The following is a 21669-nucleotide window of genomic DNA, read 5'->3' as shown; positions in this document are numbered from 1 at the left end:
GTTTTCGGTATTCGCGGCATTTCTCAGGAACGTAACCCCCGTGAATAGCGGGGGGTTTACTGTATTTGGATTTCAGGAAAGCTTTTGACACTGTTGCGCATGGAAGACTATTGTACAAATTGGAGCAGAATGGTAAGTTGCTACAATGGATAAAAGGATGGTTGAGTGGGAGAAGACAGAGGGTGGTAATCAATGGGCACTGCTCGTCGTGGACTAATGTTATTAGTGGAGTCCCACAGGGTTCGTTGTTGGGTCCACTGTTGTTTTCTATATTTATCAATGATATTGATGAAGGTATACCAGGCTTAGTGTTGAAGTTTGTAGATGATACAAAGGTTGGCAGGGTTGTTAATGACAGTAATGGCAGTGTGCTACTGCAACAGGATCTAGAAAATTTAGGCAGATGGGCTAAGAAGTGGCAACTGAAGTTTAACCTTGTACTGCATATGGGTAGAAGTAACCCCAAAGAAACATACCAACTGTGTGGTACTACACTTAAGGTGGTAGAAAATGAAAAAGACCTGGGAGTAATTGTGCAGTCAGATATGAAGTTTTCTGAGCAATGCAGACAGACTGCAAGAGCAGGTCGTGGTGTTTTGTCAATGATATACAGGAATTTTGCTAGCAGGGAGAAGGAGGTGATTGTCCCTCTGTATAAGGCAATGGTCAGGCAAAGGATGTAGATTTACTTGAGCGTGTACAGAGAAGGGCAACAAGATTGGTGAGGGGAATGAAGGGATCCTCTTACCAAGAGAGGCTTAAGTTCTGCAAATTGCAGTGGCTGGAGACTAGGCACCTGCGCGGTGATCTGATTGAGGTGTATAAGGCCTTGAATGGGTTGAGCATGCTGAATTCTGATGGGATCCTTCCACTTGTTCAGATTACGAACCTAAGGGGGCATAAATTCAAATTAAGAAAAGACAGATGTAGAATAGATGTGCGGAAATTTGCCTTTAGCTAGCGGGTGGTTAATTGCTGGAACAAACTTCCATCTGTCATTGTGGAAGTTGATAGGTTAAATAAATTTAAGGAGGACCTGGACAGGCATTTGGAAGGAATGGTGTGATTTTTTTTTTTTTTTTTGGCTGATGTTGCATAAGCTCAGACACTTGCTTTCTTGCATCACATGCCACTACTACTACTACAATCTCTGAAAACACTAATAAAGTTAACTGAAGATGTGAGAAGAAAGTTATTTGTTGATCTATATATTTTTTGTATAATCAATTCCAACAGGGCCTCAAGCAATATTTTTCACCTATACAAGCACATTCCAAAATTCAATTCAATGGTTAGTGGTAGATTATATGAAAGTAGGTAAGCAGTACTGAAGTTCTGTTTGTACTATAGTGACCATGTTTTAATCAACTGAAAGGCATGGTAATGGCTGAAAATGTTTCAAATGAAATGCCTAATGCATTAGCAATTCAAGGGGCTCAAAAATTTCCTTCCCTTTCAGAAAAAAGAATCAGAAGTTGTAGATGAGTATTTACTACTAATTTGTTTGATTTTATTCCAGACATTTATTGTACTGTATCATACAAGTTACTCTAACCCTATGCAGCCAGGTTTGATTTAATTTGGTAATACATGTTTTTCAAAAGTTGACTGTATTCAAGGGTATTTGAGAATATGCATTATAAATTTTAAGAGTAAGAACTATGAATATACATTTGATGTATGCAAAGTAATAATTTTACTTTATCTGGAGCTATGCTAGATTCTGTGACAGGCACGTCCAAGTGGATTGCTAAATAGGCATGTCCAAGTAGATTGCCATGTGGTGTAAAGACCGTAGAAATTTCTGTTTAAAGTTTAGTGGTTAATTTATTTAATCAGTAAATTTCCTTCCTAGTAATTAATATGCTTTTTTTTTTTAATCTCTCATTTATATCACTTTGTTCAATTTTTATGTCAAAAGAATCAAGGAATAGTTATTAAAAAAAAAATAAAAAAAAACAGAGAAAAATCTGCCTCTCTATATTTGATCATATGTACTTGAAGTAATAAAAACACACTTTTTTTTTTTTTGTCCTTGCCTTTTTCCCATTATATATGAGGTCAGCGTTTTTACTGTTTTGGCATGAAATCTTTTTACAGCCGGATGCCCTTCCTGACGCCAACCCTTACCCTTTATCCGGGCTGGGGATATGCGGTGGTCATTCCCTGACCTTTCCGTATCCTCCGTATTTGGTGGTCACGGGCTCGAACCCCGGTCTAATCAGGAAGCATGTGCTACGCACTGCTGCTCCTGCCCACCTGGCTACGGAAGCGCAAAAACACACTGAAACTCTTTATTAACTGTTATCGTGATGTTTATAATATCCTGATTCATAATGTTACTTTACCATTTGAGCAAAGTTACTTAATTTAAAAATTAACTCAATAAATTCTGGTAAATACATAAACTCAATTCCTGGGTGAGACTTTTCAAATGATATAAGATTAACTCTGTAGATGAAAAATTTGTGGGTGATATCTTGAACAAACATATAATCAAGATGGCTTTTGATTAAGGATAATAGATTGTATTATTATTAATTATTATTGTTTTTTAATACCAGGCATTATATATTTTCTATTAGTGTCTTGCTCAATATCAGAATCATAAAACTTTTCAACTTTTTCCATTGAAAAATTTACAGCTGAGTATGATTCTCTGATCTCAGGATGTATGAAAAGGCACTAGACTTTGCTAATGTTGTTTAATATTTAATTTTTCACTTTGCATTTTATTTTTGCTTTTAAATGATTTTACTTCTTACAGAGTGACTGTAAAATCATTCTGGGGGGGGGGGTTGAAATTTTATCATTAAATTCTAATTTCTCATTTAGGAAAATCTCCGTTCTGCATATATAAAATACACACAAAAAAGAAGGCATCGAAATTATAGTAGGTCTGAAATTATAGGGAAGCCTAAATTAGTGAGTTTTTATGGTACAATAAATGCAATTACAATAAATATATTTTTTATTAGGAAAATATAAAGAAAAATCTACCTCACTCAGCCCATAAAGATGCCACCAGTAATCGAGAGATATAGTGATACCAATTCGCAAAGACCTGAAACGAAGTGTTAAGCTTAATACTCGAATCATTATTTTATTATTTATTATTAGACCATTATTATTATTTCAAAAGAGAAGAAATCAAAACTTATTCAGATAGTAAAAATAATTAAACCAAAGAAATGTCCTAATCTAAAAATGCAAAACTATTTATACTACCACTTTTTTTTATATGAGAGAAATTTCATTATTATAATTGTGATGGTTCATAAATCAGAAGTGTTTATATGCAGTTTACTTAAAAAATTAGTGGGATACTGCAATATCAGATTACAGTAGGTATAATACATCAATGTTGGTATGCTTATACAAATATTTACAGACAAAAATAAGTGCATATCAATTCAACAAATGAATTCTGCAGTGAAATTATAATTTCTACTGTGCAATAGTAGTGCAGTTATAAAAAAAGGAGAGGGTATACGGAATGCAAAAGTGAAAAAAACCACACTAATAGTAATCAATCAGAAGGTGAGGATATACACTATTTCAGTGGTTCTCAACCTTTTTTGCCCATGCACCCTTTTCACCATATGTCAGAATGTCATTCTCCCCCTTTCCAAGATTGTCTGAATCAAAAGGCTCCAAAATCTGTGCATAAAAAAAAAAAGAAAAAGTCAAATATAACTATAAATGGATTATTTCCACAGATAAAAAAAGTGAAATATTTATCTTTTTCCAATAAAGTGTGATGTCCTGTAGATTACGTACAATCTGTAGAAAGATCAATATTCCAACAGTTTTAGTCTGTCGATCTGTGGTCCCAATTCCTCCCCTGAAACCCTAAAATCTCCCCCTGGTTGAGAACCGCTGCACTATTTGCTTGAAAAAAAAGCAGAGGATACATATTTGTATATATATTAAGACATATAACCTCCACTATAGTATCCATCTTTCATTGAAGGATGTTGGATATGTATTTGTAAGCTCGTGCCTTTACCAACTTCTGTGGTTTTGCAAGAAAAATCCAGCCAAGATTTACATTGGTTCTTCTCTTTTAGAGCTGGCATTTAATAACAGTTTCATAAGTGCAGCAATAGTAGACTTTCAGCTAGGATAGTTTTTATAAAGGATAGTTTTGTTAGGACTGTGCACAGAGATAACAATACACTGTTTGCAGTTACTTGTTCTCTGGTGTTTTTTCTTGGTTAGCCCCAATGATAAGAGGCCACAAAGAGAGGTCTACATGATATCTTCAGGCTATTACAGTTGTTTTTGAGCAGTTCTACAATACTACAAGATTGCAAGGGAAGAGATATTTCAACACATTCAGAAACAATTCAGGAATATTTCAATACAATATAGAAAAATCCTGAAAACAATAAAATCCTAAAGGGATCACTGCATGGGTTAATGAAAGGAATATCTTCCTCCCTACTACGATGAAGTCATAAAACATTTTGATACTTGAAACAGTATATCAATATTATATATCTAGATTTTAATAAAGTTTTTGATTGGTTCCCCATGAGAAGCTATGTTGGGAGTCTAAGGTGTGTTGTCTAAGAAAAATTAAGGTTCCATCAACATTTAGTTTAGTCAATCCATAAGCCTTAAACGCATCAATCAGGTCTCCTTGCAGGTGCTTAGTTTTCAATTGCTGCAATTTGGAGACTGAAGTCTTCTTGGTAAAAGTAATCTTATCTTGTGTTACTTTTTTCTCACCCATTCTAAAAGAACCACATCCTTCTTAAAATGAGGCTTCTGGATCTGCATACAGCACTCAAAATGCAGCATAAGCATTACCTTAAACAATGAGATAATCACCTTGTCCTTGCAGGTAAAAAATTCCAGTATATATCATTGGCAGAACCACATCAGCTAAACTAGCAGCCAGTCATCATTGCTCAGAGAAATTCATGTCAGATTGTGCAATTACTCTTAGGTCTTTTTTTGTTCTCCACCAACTTGAGTGTGGTACCACCCAATCGTTATGTTATTTGGAGGTTCCTGTTACCTCATATGAAGTACCTTGCATTTTTCAAAGTTAAGCCACAATTGCTGCTTTTCAGTTCATCTGCTTAATTTCTCTAGGATTTATTTCAGTAGTATGCTTTGATTCTTGTCATTCTGCAACCTTTGTACTATCTACAAACTTAGACTTGAAGCCGATATGCTTTCATCAATATTGTTAAGAAATACTGAAAACATTAAGTCCCCAACCCTGAACTCTGAGGGACTTTGTTAATAACATTACTCCAAGAGGAGGATCCATTAATAACCATTCTCTGTCTCTGATACTCAACTATACCTTACCATTAGCACCACCATGTTTCCATTTGTGCAGCAGTCTTTCATGTGGAACAGTGTCAAATGCTTTACTCAAAATCTAAACATATGATGTCAAAATTATTTTTTGTATCTAGTCCATTTGTAACTCATAGTATCTAATCAGATTAGTAAGACAAGATCTACCCCTAGCATCCACTTCATTTGCAATACAAATAAACCATATCACAAACAGCATCCCAAATATCATGGTATCATATCTCTATGCTGACATTCATAACATATCCTGTAATTTCCAAAATATGAACTATACAGAGAGGCATATACAAATATCAATAAATAATATTGAACAATCGATGGCAAAGAATGGATATAGACTATCAAACCACAAAGCTACAACCACACATTTCTGAAACAAACACAAAATATGTCCAGATCCCGAGTTATACTTGGCCAATCATCCTCTTCTAATCATGAACAGCATTTCGCCTGCTAGAGCTAATTTTTGATAAGAAACCAAATTTCCAAGAGCACATAAAGCATCTACAAACTACTTGCACTAAGAAAATGAATATACTCCAGATCATCTCTGGTACATCCTGGATGCAAATCATTACCCTGCTCCACTTAACATCAGCCGACCGGGCTAGCCAGGTGGGTAAAGTGCCTGCCTGGCAACCCAAAGGTCGCGGGTTCGATTCCCGCCTCGGGCTTGGATCAAAGTACTGCAAAAACCTTGGGAGGTGCACTATGGCCACAGAAGCCGATGCGCCAACAACTACCAAACAAAAAAACAACAACAAACAAACCACTTAACATCAGCGATTTTCAATCCACTGCAGGATGAAGGCATCTCCAACAACTTTCCAGTTCATTTTGTTTTGTGCAATGGCCATCCATTTATACCCACAAACTCTTAAATTTCATCTGTTTTCTTTTAGCTCCTCTAAAAGGAGCCTTTTAGAGGAGCTAAAAGAAAACCCTCCTCTAAAAGAAAACCTCTTTCACGAGGTTTTCTTTTAGCTCCTCTTGGGTACTATTCTGTTATTTTCTTAGTCCATCTGTCATCATGCCTTCGAGCTAAGTGTCCTGCCCAAGTCCATTTCAGTTCTTTAGTTTTGATAAGAATGTCCTTTTCTCGTGATTTCTGCCTAATTCATGTTTCTCTTCTTATCCAACAGTCTCATTCCTAATATAATTCATTCCTTTGTTCAGTGTGTAGTTTTCAGCTTCTCCTCCATTTTTTTGTGAGTGCCCAAGTTTCACTTCCATAAGTCATGGTGGGGCATATGCACTGGTTCATTACTTTACGTTTCAGACAAATTGGGATATTGCTCCTCAGTATGTGACTATATTTCCTGAGTGCTATCCATCCAAAATTTATTATTCTCTTGACTTCCAGCCATTTAACATTGTTAAAGCTAATGACTTGACCAAGATAAGTATATGAATCCACATTTTCAATATTTACTACTTCAAAGATTATATCCCTTTCTGTGGCATGCTTGTTCATCATTACATTCATCTTTAGTCAGAAATCCTTACCAACTCTGCATAACTGATTAAGGTTTCCTCTAATTCCTCGGGATTGTGGCTTATGATCACAATATCATCTGCAAGTTGTAAAAAAAAAAAAAAAAAAAAAAAAAACACTTCCTAATTCATTTCACAAATATACGTGGTCTCAATTCTAATCTCAATGATGTCCATTTCCGCTTGCAGTCTGCCAAACCCATGTACTTTTTCTGACAGAATCACAGTTATCGGTTGATTCAACTACTGCTCATCTCAGATGCCCAAATTATTCGCTGTATGATTCCTTTCGCCTCAAATGTGGTACTTGTGCATATGTCCGTTTTGATATTCCCTGTCAGAGACTTGGCAATTTGGAATCTCCTCTCTTTGATCTTCTCTGGCTTAAAATCTCTCTACCTCATTGTGTCAAATTCATCTGTTGTTTCTACCATTCTCCCAACTCCACTAATCACTTGGAGCTCTTTGACTTCCTCTCTTTGCAACTTGACTTTCTCCAGTCCAACTTTCCTAACAGTGAGGTAATTTTCCTTGGTGATTTTAATGTTCACAACTCCAGCTGGCTTCCGTTTTCTAGTCACACCGACCCAGCAGGTCGAGATGCTGAGCCTTTTGCAATTACTAATGACCTAGCACAGATTGTTCATTTACCTACAAGAATACCGGACAATCCTAATCATACAGTCAATACGCCTGATCTTTTTCTCACAAACAACACTTTTAAGTGCACTATCGAAGTGTCGGAGTGGTCCTTTAGGCATTTCAGATCACAAATTGGTGATTGTCTCTTCTACAATGGAGCCTTTATCTCATGGCTATTCCCAACCTCGGGTTGTTTGGCATTACAAGAATGCAAAATAGGATGACCTGCAAGACTTCTTTTCTTCTTTTCCTTGTTCGAATTACTGTTTCAAGGCTTGTTTCTAATTCTTCAGTTTCATTTTCTGCCTGCACCAAAGCTCGCAACAATTGTAAAGCAGTTATTAATCAGTCCAAACTAGAGTTTGAACAGGCTAAGAGTAGAAAACTTGCTTCTTGCCCTAATGGTAGCCGAGCATTCTGGTCTCTAGTCTAAGCTATCGGCCACAACTTTTGCCCATCTCTGCTCGCATCTCTGTCCAAATCAGATGGTTCTGTTGTCACTTCAGCCAAGGATAAAGCTGACCTGCTAGCATCCCATTTTTCTTCCAGCTCATACATTAATGATCTTGATAAAACACCTCCCACCACTCCCAACACACTCCAATCAATGCCTCCTGTGGTCTTCCATCAAAAGAATATCAGAAGGATTTTGATGAATCTTGATGCTAAGAAAGCTCCAGGTCCTGATGGTATTTCTCCACTTGTTCTCAAAACCTGTGCTCCCGAACTTACTCCTATTCTTTGCCGCCTTTTTTCCCTTTCTTATTCCAAAGGTGTTTTTCCTTCTGCTTGGAAATTTGCTCATATCCAACCAGTTCCTAAAAAGGGTGACAAATCCCTCCCATCCAATTATCATCCCATTGCAATTACTTCTACTCTTTCTAAAGTAATGGAGAAATCAATTAACCATCAACTCTTAAACTACCTAGAAACCTTCCGTCTGATCAACGATCACCAGTATGGATTCCGTCAGTGTCGATCCACTGGAAATATTCTGGCTTATGTTACCCATTTATGGACTAATTCAATGGAAAGGTTCGGTGAAACACAAGTAGTTACTCTTGACATCTCAAAGGCTTTCAATCGTGTTTGGTATAAAGGTCTTCTTAACAAGCTTCCATCTTATGGTTTGCCAACTGTTTTTAGTAATTGGTTATCCAGTTTTCTCTCTGATCGCTCACTGAGGGTGATGGTAGATGGCTCTCTGTCTTCTAACTTCTCCACTAATGCCGGTGTCCCCCAAGGTTCAGTTCTTTCCCCCACTCTTTTCCTCTTGTATATTAATGACCTTCTTCCATTGACTGGAAATCCTATCCATAGTTTTGCCGATGATAGCACATTGCATTCCACTTTCCATTTTGAGAAACCTTGTCCTGCCCAATCAGCTTCAACTTCTCGAAAATCTGCTACCAATTCCTTAAATGCCGATCTTCAGGTAATTCTCCAGTGGGGCAAAGACAACTTAGTTGATTTCAACCCTTCTAAAACTCAGTCTTGTCTTATATCTCGCAAAAAGGATTCTTCTGCTCCTATGCTTATCTTTAGTGAAACTCTGATTTCTAGGCAAAATGATATATCTCTTTTGGGGATTACCCTGACTTCTAATCTCTCTTGGCACAAGCACATTACAAATATTGCTTCCTCTGCATCTAAAAAACTTGGTTTTCTCTTTCGCTCTCGGCATTACTTTTCTTCCAAACAGCTGCTCACTCTGTATAAATCGCAAATCCGCCCTGCCGTGGAATAATGTTCCCACATCTGGGGTGTGCCCCCAAAACCTCTCTCTCTCAGGCTTCTTGATTCCATTCAGAAGAGGGCAGTTAGGTTAATTAATGATTCATCTCTAACAGTCTCTCCACTCGCTTTCTCATAGACGTACTGTTTCTGCTACATGCCTCTTCTACAGATACTTCCATGGGTACTGTTCTTCTGAATTGGCTTCTATAATTCCCGCTCTCTCTTTCAAAACAGTCCGAACACGTGCCGCCACCAACCAACATCCATTTACTGTCCAACTTCAAACCCACAGAACCAACTTTTCATCTTCCTCATTTATTCATTCAAATGCCGTTTTCTGGAACAACCTTCCTTCATACGTATTTCCTGAAAATTACAATCTACAGAAGTTCAAGTCCAATGTCAGCAAATATCTTCTTTCATCTTCTCAACTTCCAACCCAAGCATGGTACTAAGTACTATAGGTTCTAACACCTCTCATGTTTGGGGTTCACATAAAAAAAAAAATGGTTTAGGTACTCTTCATTCACATTGACTCCTTTCTGTCACCAGTCCTATCTTCTGAAAGCTTCCTCAAGGGCAGCAGTAAATAACTTCGGAGGTATCGTGCCTCAGACTCCTTTCTCAATTTTAAATTTGCTACTGTCTTTGTCTAGTCTAATAAAGGAGGTAGCATTCTCATATATTTTCTTCAAAATCATAATGTATGGGGTGTCTACGCATTGTCTTTCCAGTACCTGAAACATTACCTTATGCTCTATGGAGTCAAAGGCCTTTTCATAATCCACAAATGCCAGGCATAATGGTGTTTTATATTCATTTGCTTTCTCCATTAGCTGTGATATTACGTGAAGGTGATCTGTAGTTGAGAATTCTGTCCTAAAGCGAGCTTGCTCTTTTGGTTAATTCTCATCAAGTATTCTTTCTAATCTGTTAGTGATGACCCTTGTGAACAACTTGTAGATGTGGGACAACAAGCTTCAGTAAAATCTCATTAATACAAACTTGTTTTATTCAAAGTACTCATTTATTTGAATCACATACCAATCCGTGCGGAAGGATAGGCTTTTCTATGTAAATATATTTGTTTATTACAAAATCGATTAATATGTATTACAAAATTAGTTTCCACCCTGTGAGAAATAAATATTGTTATTTTGTATGTTTTGTAAGCTGTGCCAAGATTTATAATACAAATTTTGGCACAGCTGTCCAAATATTGACCCTATTACTGCCTCTGGACATCCAGTTTCCTATTTCCCAAAGGATGGCACTGACTTGTTAGAAATTACTTTTGTGTAAACAAAACCAGTTTATGGTATCTACAATGTAAGTCCACTCTGAAAAATATCTTCCAGAAGGATGAGCTGTTAAATTAAGAAAAGAATAAAAACAGTTTTTCTAAGTTGTTTACATATACTCCCTCATTCTCCACAGGATTAAGATCAGTTGCAATAGTTACACCAGTTGAGTCTTTTGCTACAGTATACAGTAATCTATTTTTTGTGCCATTTTATCTGAGCTGATGTCTTTTTTGTGTCTTTAAATTAATTTAAAATTTGTTTATATTAAATCTTATCTAGCAGTGTTAGATGACAAAATGTAAATGGACAGAATTAAGCCTGGAAATTAAACTGAAAATTATACAAAAGGCTAATAAGATGGAAGTAAAACAGACATTACAAAGGAATACAACATTCCTTTACCTACTTTATCTACAATACTGAAAAACCAAAAAAAAAAAACTTGAAGAAACTTACCAATCACAAGTGGGCATAGTTTTGTACTGCCATCTGAATTGCAGTATAACAGAGCAATGACTTTTGTTTACTTAATTTTCCACCAAGATTCTTCTCAAACAGCAAATGTTTTGTTTGCAGAAAATTATAAAATAAATAAAGACTAAAAATATCCTTTGCCTCATCTTTTCAAAAAAACACTGTACAGAACACAATTAGTCTGTAGCCATTTCTTTGTTGACTAATCCAGACTCACCACAAACATTTCACAAAACCAAGTTATTTCTGTTTTTAAGTCTTTGGAGCCAGTTACTGCTGCATTTGAAGTTGCTAATTCCATGTTGCTGAGCTAGATAATTTGCCTTTTCTTGCAAAATCAGACCTGATATTGGCAAATTAGATGCATGCATTTGTTGGTACCAGTCAAAAAGTTTTGTTTCAAGTTCCTCGTGTTTTGCACCATGAATTTGTTTGCTGTTTTTAATTGCTGCTCCAGTGTCATGCACTTTATTATTATTATTATTATTATTATTATTATTATCAGTCACATGGTGCAAGGAAGCCTGAGGCTTATGCTGCACCAGCCAAAAAAAAAATTTCCAAGTTACCCTGAGAGAGAGAGAGAGAGAGAGAGAGAGAGAGAGAGAGAGAGGTAGAAAGGAGTCACCAAGAAAGAGAAGAATGATGATATCCAGGGTCCTCAGCTGGATATCATCATTCTTCTCTTTCTTGGTGATTCCTTTCTACCTCTGACACTCTCTCTCTCTCTCTCTCTCTCTCTCTCTCTCTCTCTCTCTCTCTCTCTCTCTCTCTCTCGGCTGGTGCAACATAAGCCTCAGGCTTCCTTGCACCATATGGCTGATAATAATAATAAAGTGCGTGACACTGGAGCAGAAATTAAAAACAGGAAACAAATTCATGGTGCAAAATGCAAGAAGCTTGAAACAAAACTTTTTTATTGGTACCAACAAATGCATGCATCTAATTTGCCAATATCGGCTCCGATTTTGCAAGAAAAGGTTATCTAGCTCAGCAACATGGAATTAGTGCCTTCAAATGCAGTAGTGGCTGGCTCCAAAGACTTAAAAACAGGAATAACTTGGTTTCGTGAAATGTTTGCAGTGAGTCTAGATTAGTCAACAAAGAAATGGCTAGAGACTGGTTATGTTCTGTATGGTGTTTTTTTGAAAAAGATGAGGCAAAGGATATTAATCTTGACGACACAGGTTTATTTTATAATTTGCTGCAAACAAAACATTTGCTATTTGAGAAGAACTTTGGTGGAAATTAAGTAAACAAAGACTCATTGTTCTGTTATACTGCAATTCAGATGGCAGTACAAAACTATGCCCACTTGTGATTGGTAAGTTTCCAGGCCAAGATGTTTTAAAGAAATTAACCAGCTTCCCTCTGATTATGAGGCCAATAGAAGTGCTTGGCTTATGGCCAAAATTTTGCAGTCTTGGTTATCAAAAGTGGACAGAAGGATGGATTCGGAAAAAAGAAACATTTTGATGATTCTAGATTGTTGTATAGCTCATTCTGCCAAGACACTTAAGTTGACAAATATACAGCTGTTGTTTTTACCTCCCAATACCACCAGTTTTATGCAGCCATTGGATTAAGTCATTATTTATAATCGCAAGAGAGCATATAGAGCCTACCTGCTTGGTACAGTACTTGATCTGCAACACAGAAGGAGGGAACAATTTGAAACCAAACTGGAATGTCTTGGATGCTATCCGTAGTCTTGTAATTGCTTGGGACAGTATTGCATCAAGTGTAATAATCAACTGCTTCAGAAAAGGTGGCTTTGGAGAAAATAACATTGAAAAACATGGTCCATCAGACGAATATAATAGCAGCATTGAGGAATGAAAGAATTTGAAGAAGCATATGGATTTTGTTGGTGAATTTGAAGAGTTTGCGAAGGTGGATGATGAAGCTGCTACCACAGCATGTCAAAATAATAATGTCTTTGTTACCAGCGACAGCAAAAATGAAGAAGCAAAACACACTGCAGTCTAAAAAAGATGCCCAAAATGCACTGAGCATAATAGAGAATGTGTTGGCCTGCAGTAACATTGATAATGTTGTTTGCACAAAAACTGTGCAAGCAACATTGGATTCTTTCTTTAAATTACATTAATTTATTAAAAACTTAATGGTTTGTATGTCTCATTTTATATTAAGATTATAATTTTTTTTAATATGATGTTACTAAAATATCACGTACAGGAACTCTCCGACTTACGTAATACCTGACTTATGGAAAGTCGACTTTACGTAAGTTTTTGCCAGCCGGTGCAAACTTTAAAAAAATCTTGGAAACGTATTTTGCATCTGTAGGGATAAATGGAGGGATTGTGAAAATATCGTAATGTGAACCCAATAACACAATGCTTTTTTTTTTTTTTTTTTTTGTAATTTGTTCCAAGTCCTTGGAAGTTGAAATTTTTGCTATTATAACTAAACTATATCTCTCTAAAAGGTCATTTTTATAATGGAAATTGCACTACACTTTCATCATTATCATATGTTCCATTATATGAATCAATTTTGAACGCCTTTGTGATATTTTTCTAAAGCATGTTTCTGGAGGTCACAACCAAAAAACAAAAACAATTTGCACTTTCTGGTTTATTGGGCTTTTCTGTTAGTGCATCTAATTATAAACAGGTAGTAAACTCGATCTTATTGCATTTGCGATAATACCAATAACAAAAATTGTGTGGGTTTTTACGTTATTATGGTGAAACGTGTTCCCCTTCACTGAAATTTTCAATCGTGTAAAAAATAAATTTTCCGAATCTTCTCTTCATTCCTATTTACTTATTACAATGGTGAAGGGAAAGGGATAAACAGAAAGTGAAAGTGCTGGCAGTGCTAGGTAACAAAACAAAATTGATTTAGAAATGAAGATGAAATGATTAAGAAGTATGAAGCAGGATAAAGTTTGTCATCTAGTGCAAGGGAATTAGGTCTCGCTGCTTCAACAGTGAATACTATTTTAAATAGCAGTGCGCGTATAAAAGAACATGTCAAAGGATCAATGTACTTAAGATCAACAGTGATCAAGAAACAGTGTTCAGGTACTATACCGAAGATGGAAAAGCTATTAAAAATATGGATGAAAAATCAGATTCAGAAGCAAGTGCCCCTGAGTCTAATGACCACTGAAACAAAAGCAAGAAATATTCATGAAGATATTAAGGATAAGTACGGCAAACCACAAGCCAAGTTCATGGAAAGCAACCACTGGTTTAATAGGTTCAAGCATCACACTGGTTTCCACAACGTTAAAGTATGCAGTGAAGTAGCCAGTGCCGATTCTGAAGATGCAGAGAAATTTTGTGACGTGCTGGAAAAAATTATTGATGAAGGCAACTATTCAACTGACCAAATTTTTAACGTTGACGAGACTGCTCAGTATTGTAAAAAAAATGCCGGATCAAACATACATTGTCAAAGAGGAAAAGACAATGCCAGGTTTCAAGGCTTCAAAAGATAGGGCCATGCTCTTGCTTGGGGCTAATGCAGCAGGAGATTACAGATTAAAACCACTGCTTGTGTACCATTCTGGAAATTCTTGTGCATTTAGGGCACCATTAAAGCCCGTCTACATGTGCATTTCTGATCGAACCAGAGAGCATGGATAACAATACCTTTCTTTGAGGATCGGTTTAAATGCTGTGGACATCCTATGCAACTAGATGATTTCAATTTGAATGTGAGAGTCATATTTTTACTGCCAAACATGACTTCACTCATCCAACCTATGGATCAGAGTGTTATTTTAAATTTAAAAGCATACTATTTACGCACAACATTTGCTAAGGCATTGCCTGCAGTAGACAGTGAGAAAAATTTTACATTAAGAGACTTTCAGAAGTCTTACAATATTTACCCTGCCATCTTAAACATTAATAAGGACTGGGCAGAAATTATTAAAAGTTGTTTAAATGGTGCATGGAAGAAATTATGCCCACGGCACATAAAAGGCTTCGAAGGATTTGGAAAAGAAGAATCATATGAAGAGGTTACAGATATGATTGTAAAGGTTGCAGAGCTACTTCAGTTGGAGGTTGATGCTAAAGACGTGGAGGAGTTAACAGAGGAAGATGAGAAGGAAGAAGAAAATTCTGACGAAGTTCAAGATGAACCAAATGAGGAGCCAAAACGCTTCATCACCAGAGAGATGGAAATGGTATTTTGTAAAATTGCATCAGCAACAGCGAGGTTTGAGAAGATGGATCCTGACAGCAAATGATTCTTAAAAGTTAACAGAGGGGTGAATGATATGCTTGCTTGCTACAAAGAAATCTATGATGAAAAGAAAAAGCCACCGTCCAGTCATCCATTAACATGTTCTTTCGAAAGATTCCGCAACCGACCCCTTCTAATTCTCCACACCCCTCAACCTTTGCAGCGGTGTACTTATCAGCTGAAGATGTCAATTCTGGCAATGATGCTCGAGAGGTAAAACTTACTGACATTATACCTGTCTCCTCTCCTTTTTTGTAATTTTATAATTTTGAAATTTTTTAAATTGCATGCTTTTTTTAATTTTTCCTGTGTATCGAATAAAAAACTGAATAAATACAATAAATAATTCTATTTTCATGTTTGTCAAACATTTCTTTTTTGATTCAATCAATTCAGCAAGCACAGTTGCGAGTGCTGCACAAGTGTGAGGGAAATTCCAACTTACGTAGAGTTCCACGGAACGCAACCCTTACGTAAGTGGGGGAGTGGCTGTATATCAAAATGTATCCTGTACAATGTTTTCATTTCTGTTAATTGCTTTTCTCTTAGTTTGTCTTACAAAAAAAAATAAATTCTTTAAAAAATGTGTTTTTTCTATTACTGTATTGTTATACGAGGCTTTTGTTTCTATTATATTTTATTTTTAGTATTTTATTTTATTAATTTAGATTAATTTATTTTTTTCATTTATTTTTGATATTATTATTTATTATTATTCTTAGATATATAGTATTTAAAAAAAAAAAAAAAATCGATAAAATTATGACACTTTTGGGGGACCCGTTACTACAAACCTCATTATTACAAAACTTGAAAATTTAGGTTCCTTCAACTTTGTATTAATGAGTTTCGATTGTAATTGATCTACAATTTCCAATTTCTGATTTGTCTCCTTTCTTATGCAGCAAAACTATGATTGCATTATTCCACTCCTTAGGGGTCATGCCTTTCCAAATATATTTTGTGAAGAGTCTTGCCAGTTTCTGTGTCACGTCTCTTCCTCCAATTTTAACAACTCCACACCAACTTCATCTTCACCCGGGGCTTTTTGATTCTTCATTTTTTTTTAATGCATGTTCTATCTCATTAGGAAGGATATCAGGTATGTCACACATGTTGCAAATTTTGATTCATCTTCCCCACTGCTGACATAAATCCCTTCCTCCTTATATAATACAATAAGTCCCCGACATACATAAGAGATACATTCCAGGACTTCTTTACGTAAATCGAGTTTTACATAACTCGGGAATGACTAATAAAATATTGCTACTATATCTGTGATATGCCAAAATTACAAAACTACATTGTTTCCAACGGTGTATAGCAAATCTCTACTTCATCCTCACAAGAATGAAGAAAAATAGTTATATGTTTTTCAATTAATTAGTTATATATTCTTTATATATTAGAAAAATACTTATATATTTTTAATTAGTTCAGTTAAAAACTTTATCTGGGGACAGCAGTGAAGTAGCCTGAGTGGCACATAAGAAAAGAAAACATAAAAGGAAGAAAAAAATCATATGATATTGTACTGTAAAAACTGACTATATTGTATTTTGTCTTTGTCCTTTATTATTGTGTTCACTGTTGACACTGACAAATTAAATTCAGTGCGCTACTTGTTAATGTTTGACCATTTTTCATTCATCCTTATTATTTTCTGATCCAAATTGATCTCTTTCCTTTTCTTGGTAGATTTATTAGTACCACTGCACCTCTTAGTCAGCACTGTGACTGGTCAAAATGAAATTGTCTGTAAACAACTTCAGAGGGTTAAGGTGGAAACACATTATTAGCATTAGTAGAGGCATATGATGCAAGAAAGCAAGCTTATTCGGCATCAGCCAAAAAAAAAAGAAAAAAAACGCTCCCATTTCACCCCTCTGTTGGTTCCAAATACCTGTCCAGCTAAGCCTTAAATTTATTTAGGCTATCAACTTCCACAACAAAAGATGGAAGTCTGTTCCACCAACCAACTACCCACTGGCTAAAGGCAAACTTCTGCACATCTATCCTACATGTCTTTTCTCAATTTGAATTTATGCCCTCTCAGGTGATTATTCTGAGCAAGAGGAAGAATCCCATCAGCATTGAGCATGCTCAAACCATTCAAGGCTTTGTACACCTCAATCAGATCACCTCGCAGGTGCCTAGTCTCCAGACACTGTAATTTGCAAAACTTAATTTGTAAGAGCATCCCTTTGTTCCATTCACTAATCTTGTTGGTTGCCCTTCTCTGTACTCGTTCCAACAGCTCTACATCTTTCTTAAAATGAGGCCTCCATACCTGTATACAGTACTCAAGGTGTGGCCTGACCATTGCCTTATACAAGGGGATAATCACCTCCTTATCCCTGCTACAAAAATTCCTGTACATCATTGACAAGATACCATGAGCTACTCTTGCAGACCGTCTGCACTGCTCAGAAAACTTAATATCTGCCTGCACAATTACCCCCAGGTCCTTTTCGTTCTCTACCACTGTCAGTGTAGTACCACAGATTTGCTACATTACTCTGGGGTTACTGCTTCCCATATGTAGTACTTTACATTTGTTAATGTTAAACTTCATTTGCCACCTCTCAGCCCATCTGCTCAACTTTTATAGATCCTGTTGCAGCAGCATACTGTCATTAGTGTCCTTAACAACCCTGCCAACCTTTGTATCGTCTGCAAACTTGGACATTAAGCTTGATATACCATCATCAATATCATTTATAAATACAGAAAACAACAATGGGCCCAACACTGAACCCTGAGGGACTCCACTAATAAAATTAGTCCACGATGAGCAGTGTCCATTGATTACCACTCTGTCTTCTTCCACTCAACCATCCTTTTATCCATAGCAGCAATTTGCCTCCAATGCCACACTGCTCCAATTTGTTCAGCAGTCTTCCATGTGCAGCAGTTTCAAAAGCCTTTCTAAGATCCAAATATATGATATCAAAGTTATTCCCTGCATCCAGTTCCTTTGTGACCACATCACAGTATCCAATCAAATTGGTCAGGCAAGACTTTCCCTTAACTAAACCATGCTGTGCCAAGCTATAACTGAAGTCTTGTCTAGATGATCCTGCAGTGCTTCTTTAACCAGTGCCTCCATTAATTTACCTGGAACAGAAGTTAAACTAACAGGTCTATAATTACTTGTGTCGCCCTTTGATCCTCCTTTGTGAACTGGGGTAACATTTGCACATCTCCAGTCCACGGGTACCTCCCCTGAGTCCAAAGAAGCTCTCATAATTATGGTTAAGGGTTTGCTTACTTCCTTTGCTGCTTCCTATTATCACCTCAAACGAGCTCACATTTTACTAAAGAACATTTCTGGAGGTCCCTAACATAAAACAATAAAAACAATTTGCAGTTTCCAGTTTATTGGGCTTTTCTGCTAGCACAATTCATTATAAATGGGTAGTAAACTCAATCTTATTGCATTTGTGATAATACCGATATCTGGAATTTAGTAGATTTTTATGTTATAATGGCAAAATGTGCATCCCCTTCACTGAAATCTTCAATCTATAAAAAACAAATTTTCATAATATTCTCTTCATTCCTATTTTTTAAGCTTCGTGAACTTGTCACTCCGTATCTCACTTGTGCAATTTGTTCTTGCCTTATTTGCTGTTGTTGATTGCTTATTTTTTTTAATTTTTTTTTTTACTGTTTTAAATTTTACAATCCAAAAAAAAAAAAAATTGAGTGAAAAAAAATTATGTAAGTCCGAAGTTATGTAACTAAGGGCTTATGTAAGTCGGGGACTTACTGTACTTTATAGTAGTCTTCTGCTATTGAATTATGCCTTCTCTGCTATTTATAAGTACACCATCACTATTCTTCAGATTCAGTATCATTTGTCTTTCTGTATTACTGCTCATGAGTGCTGATTTAAGTCCTTTTCCCCTAATGCTTGTTCTACTTTTCTTGTGTTAAATCTTCTTATGTCCTCTCTAAGCCTCTTCCTAAAGGCTTTGCATAATTCAGTATACTCAATTTTGTCCTTATCAGTGTGTGCTTATCGTGCTCTTCATTATTTGTTGTCTTTGGTTCATTGTTACAAGTGTTTCTCGTCTCATTTTTTTCTTCTTTGGATTTCTTTTTACCTATAGGTTTTTCAGGCTTTATCAATTTCCGAAAGTTGTATTCCTCATTGATATCTTGGTCCTGAAAGTTCTGCAGAAACTCAACTCCTCTTCTGTTATCTCAAAGACCTTTGTATTATTTACTCGAGTCAGTTATTTCCTTTCTTTTCTTACATCTATATCAAGTGTGCATCTTACCATTCTGTGATCACTTACTTGGTCAGGACAGTAACATCGTTCAAGATACATCATCTGTTAGTGAGAATGAAGTTAATTGCATTAGTTGTTAATCCATTTGGGCTGTTCCGTGTCCACTTTCTGTTTACCCTTGTCTTGAAAAAAAGTGTTAATTACTGACATTCCTCGAGATTCTGAAATTTCCACAAGTCTTTCAACTATTCCAAAATTTCTAGTTTCTCTTTCTGTGCTGTTTTGTCTTTTTCTAATCTTAGCATTGAAATCCTCCATAATGATGGTGTAGTGAGTTTTCTGTTAATCTAGAAGTCTCTCAATTTCGGTGTACATTTCTTCAACCTCTTCTTCATCATGGTTCGATGTTGGTGCATATATCATTATGACCTTTAGTTTGTACCTCTTAGAAATCCTGAGTAGTAATCTTGACACCCTTGGTGATGTACTTTTGAATTCCAAAATGTTGTTTTTTATATCTTTATGGACCAAAAAGGCAACTCCACCTTCATTCTTTTTACTGTTTCCATTGGTGTACAGCAAATTTCTATTTGATAAACTTTTAAGTGATTAATTTCTTCTTGTTTCAGCCAAGCCAATGATATTCCAATTCACAATTTCTGATTTCTTTTTCAGCTCTAATATTCTCTCTTCACCGATGAGCGATCTTACATTGTAGCAGGCCTAGTTCAGTTTCCATGCATGGCAGCCTGGTCATACCCAGAGATTCTTAGCACCCTCTACTACCACTGATTCTCTCACTGCTGTAAGAGGAACAATGAACGCTCCACTTATATAGGTCCCTAATTAGACCTTGGATCTGCTGTATGCCCAAAGTGCATATAGAACATCATTGATTGAAAGTCTATATGTTGAACCTCCACTCAGTATCAGAAGAAAGATGTTATTGATGAACTACTTGGGTAAAATAAAAAGCCACCCCACTCATCCTATTTGGCAACTACTACATGATCCGTAGTGGCTATGGAAACCGAGCCAGAACAATTTTGGCAGATTAAATTACAGACTGTTGTTGTTGCTTAAGAGTTTTACAACGTGAGGGCATCATGTTTTGTTAGATTTGTTTATCAAATCAGATTTGCTGAATGAAATTAAACTTCTAGATTTGCAGAGTTATCTAATATCTGTTGAAGAATAGGTGCATTCCTGCTATTAGATAAACTCGGGAAGCATAGTAATCTGGAATTTCTGAACCAAGGGCATACCAAAAGAATGTGATTTACTGAAAGTTGAACTTGGCATTGATAAAGCCTGATGCATAAGATGTGTGTGGCCAATTCACAGTCTAGCAAACAGCACTTCTTCCCTATGATTTTCCTGATGCTGCAATCCTATATTTAAGGATTAGGTTTCATTTCATGTAATTTATTGTTGGTTTGGTTTCTCCATGCTCAGGCCCATTCAACTTCACTTGCGCTTCTAATAATTGGTCTAAAGTCAGTGGAAGGAACTATCATTATTTTGTTTGGTAGTTGTGATTTTTTTGACAGGGGTTGATTAGAATGCCAATTTCCTGTAGGAGGGGATGATAAGAAGGATGTTTGCCCTGTATAGCTGAAATGGCACTGAGCGAATCAGAATATAGGTGACCCCCACTTAACGCTGATAATTCGTTCTGGAAAAACAGAGTGCTAAGTGAATCCGCACTAAGCGAGCGCCACATTACCATACAGTAACATATGTATCTGTGAGATGCGGTCGGTGCCATAGGATATTTCCTACTCAATAATAAACGGTATTAAAAAGATGAACAAATGTCGGTCAAAATATTTAATATTCAAATATTTGTACATATAAAATATTCTGCATTACATACATATATAATTATGTGGTAACTACTTATGTATCAAAATTAAACTTAAAATTCCAATTAAATCAGGAATTTAATTGATCTAAATTGATTTTAATTGATTTAATTTAATTGATAAATTTAATCATGAAAAATATGTCGATTTTGGGTTGTACTTTGGCCCTCTTCCTGGTAAACTAAAAGGGGTTTTAAATTAAAACCCCTTTTGGTGTTAACACCCAACAGTAAGATCCTTTGCCGCTTTGAAACCTGGCATGTTTTTTCCCTTCTTTCAATATGAAACTTCTTTTAGGCATTCGTTTCCAAAACAGTCCTGCTTCATCTATGTTAAAAATTCGTTGAG

The 21669-nt window shown here is 36.1% G+C and overlaps 1 protein-coding gene across 5 annotated transcripts in view; it reads right to left on the bottom strand.

Moving 5' to 3' along the window:
* Positions 1-21669, bottom strand: part of Adck5 (aarF domain containing kinase 5) — a 322035-nt gene that overhangs the window by 271957 nt on the left and 28409 nt on the right. For all 5 annotated transcript variants that reach the window (XR_016547387.1, XM_090381279.1, XM_090381281.1 and 2 more), the window contains one exon: positions 3001-3064. Coding sequence is in view for 4 of the 5 variants with exons in the window: in XM_090381279.1 (XP_090237405.1) it covers positions 3001-3064 (64 nt within the window). In the remaining variant the exon portion in view is untranslated. The remainder of the gene's footprint in view (positions 1-3000; positions 3065-21669) is intronic.

This window comes from Mastigoproctus giganteus, chromosome 9, assembly GCF_048544385.1.
Source record: "Mastigoproctus giganteus isolate SK-2022 chromosome 9, ASM4854438v1, whole genome shotgun sequence".
Taxonomy (NCBI): domain Eukaryota; kingdom Metazoa; phylum Arthropoda; class Arachnida; order Uropygi; family Thelyphonidae; genus Mastigoproctus; species Mastigoproctus giganteus.
This window is presented reverse-complemented; position numbering and strand designations above follow the sequence as displayed.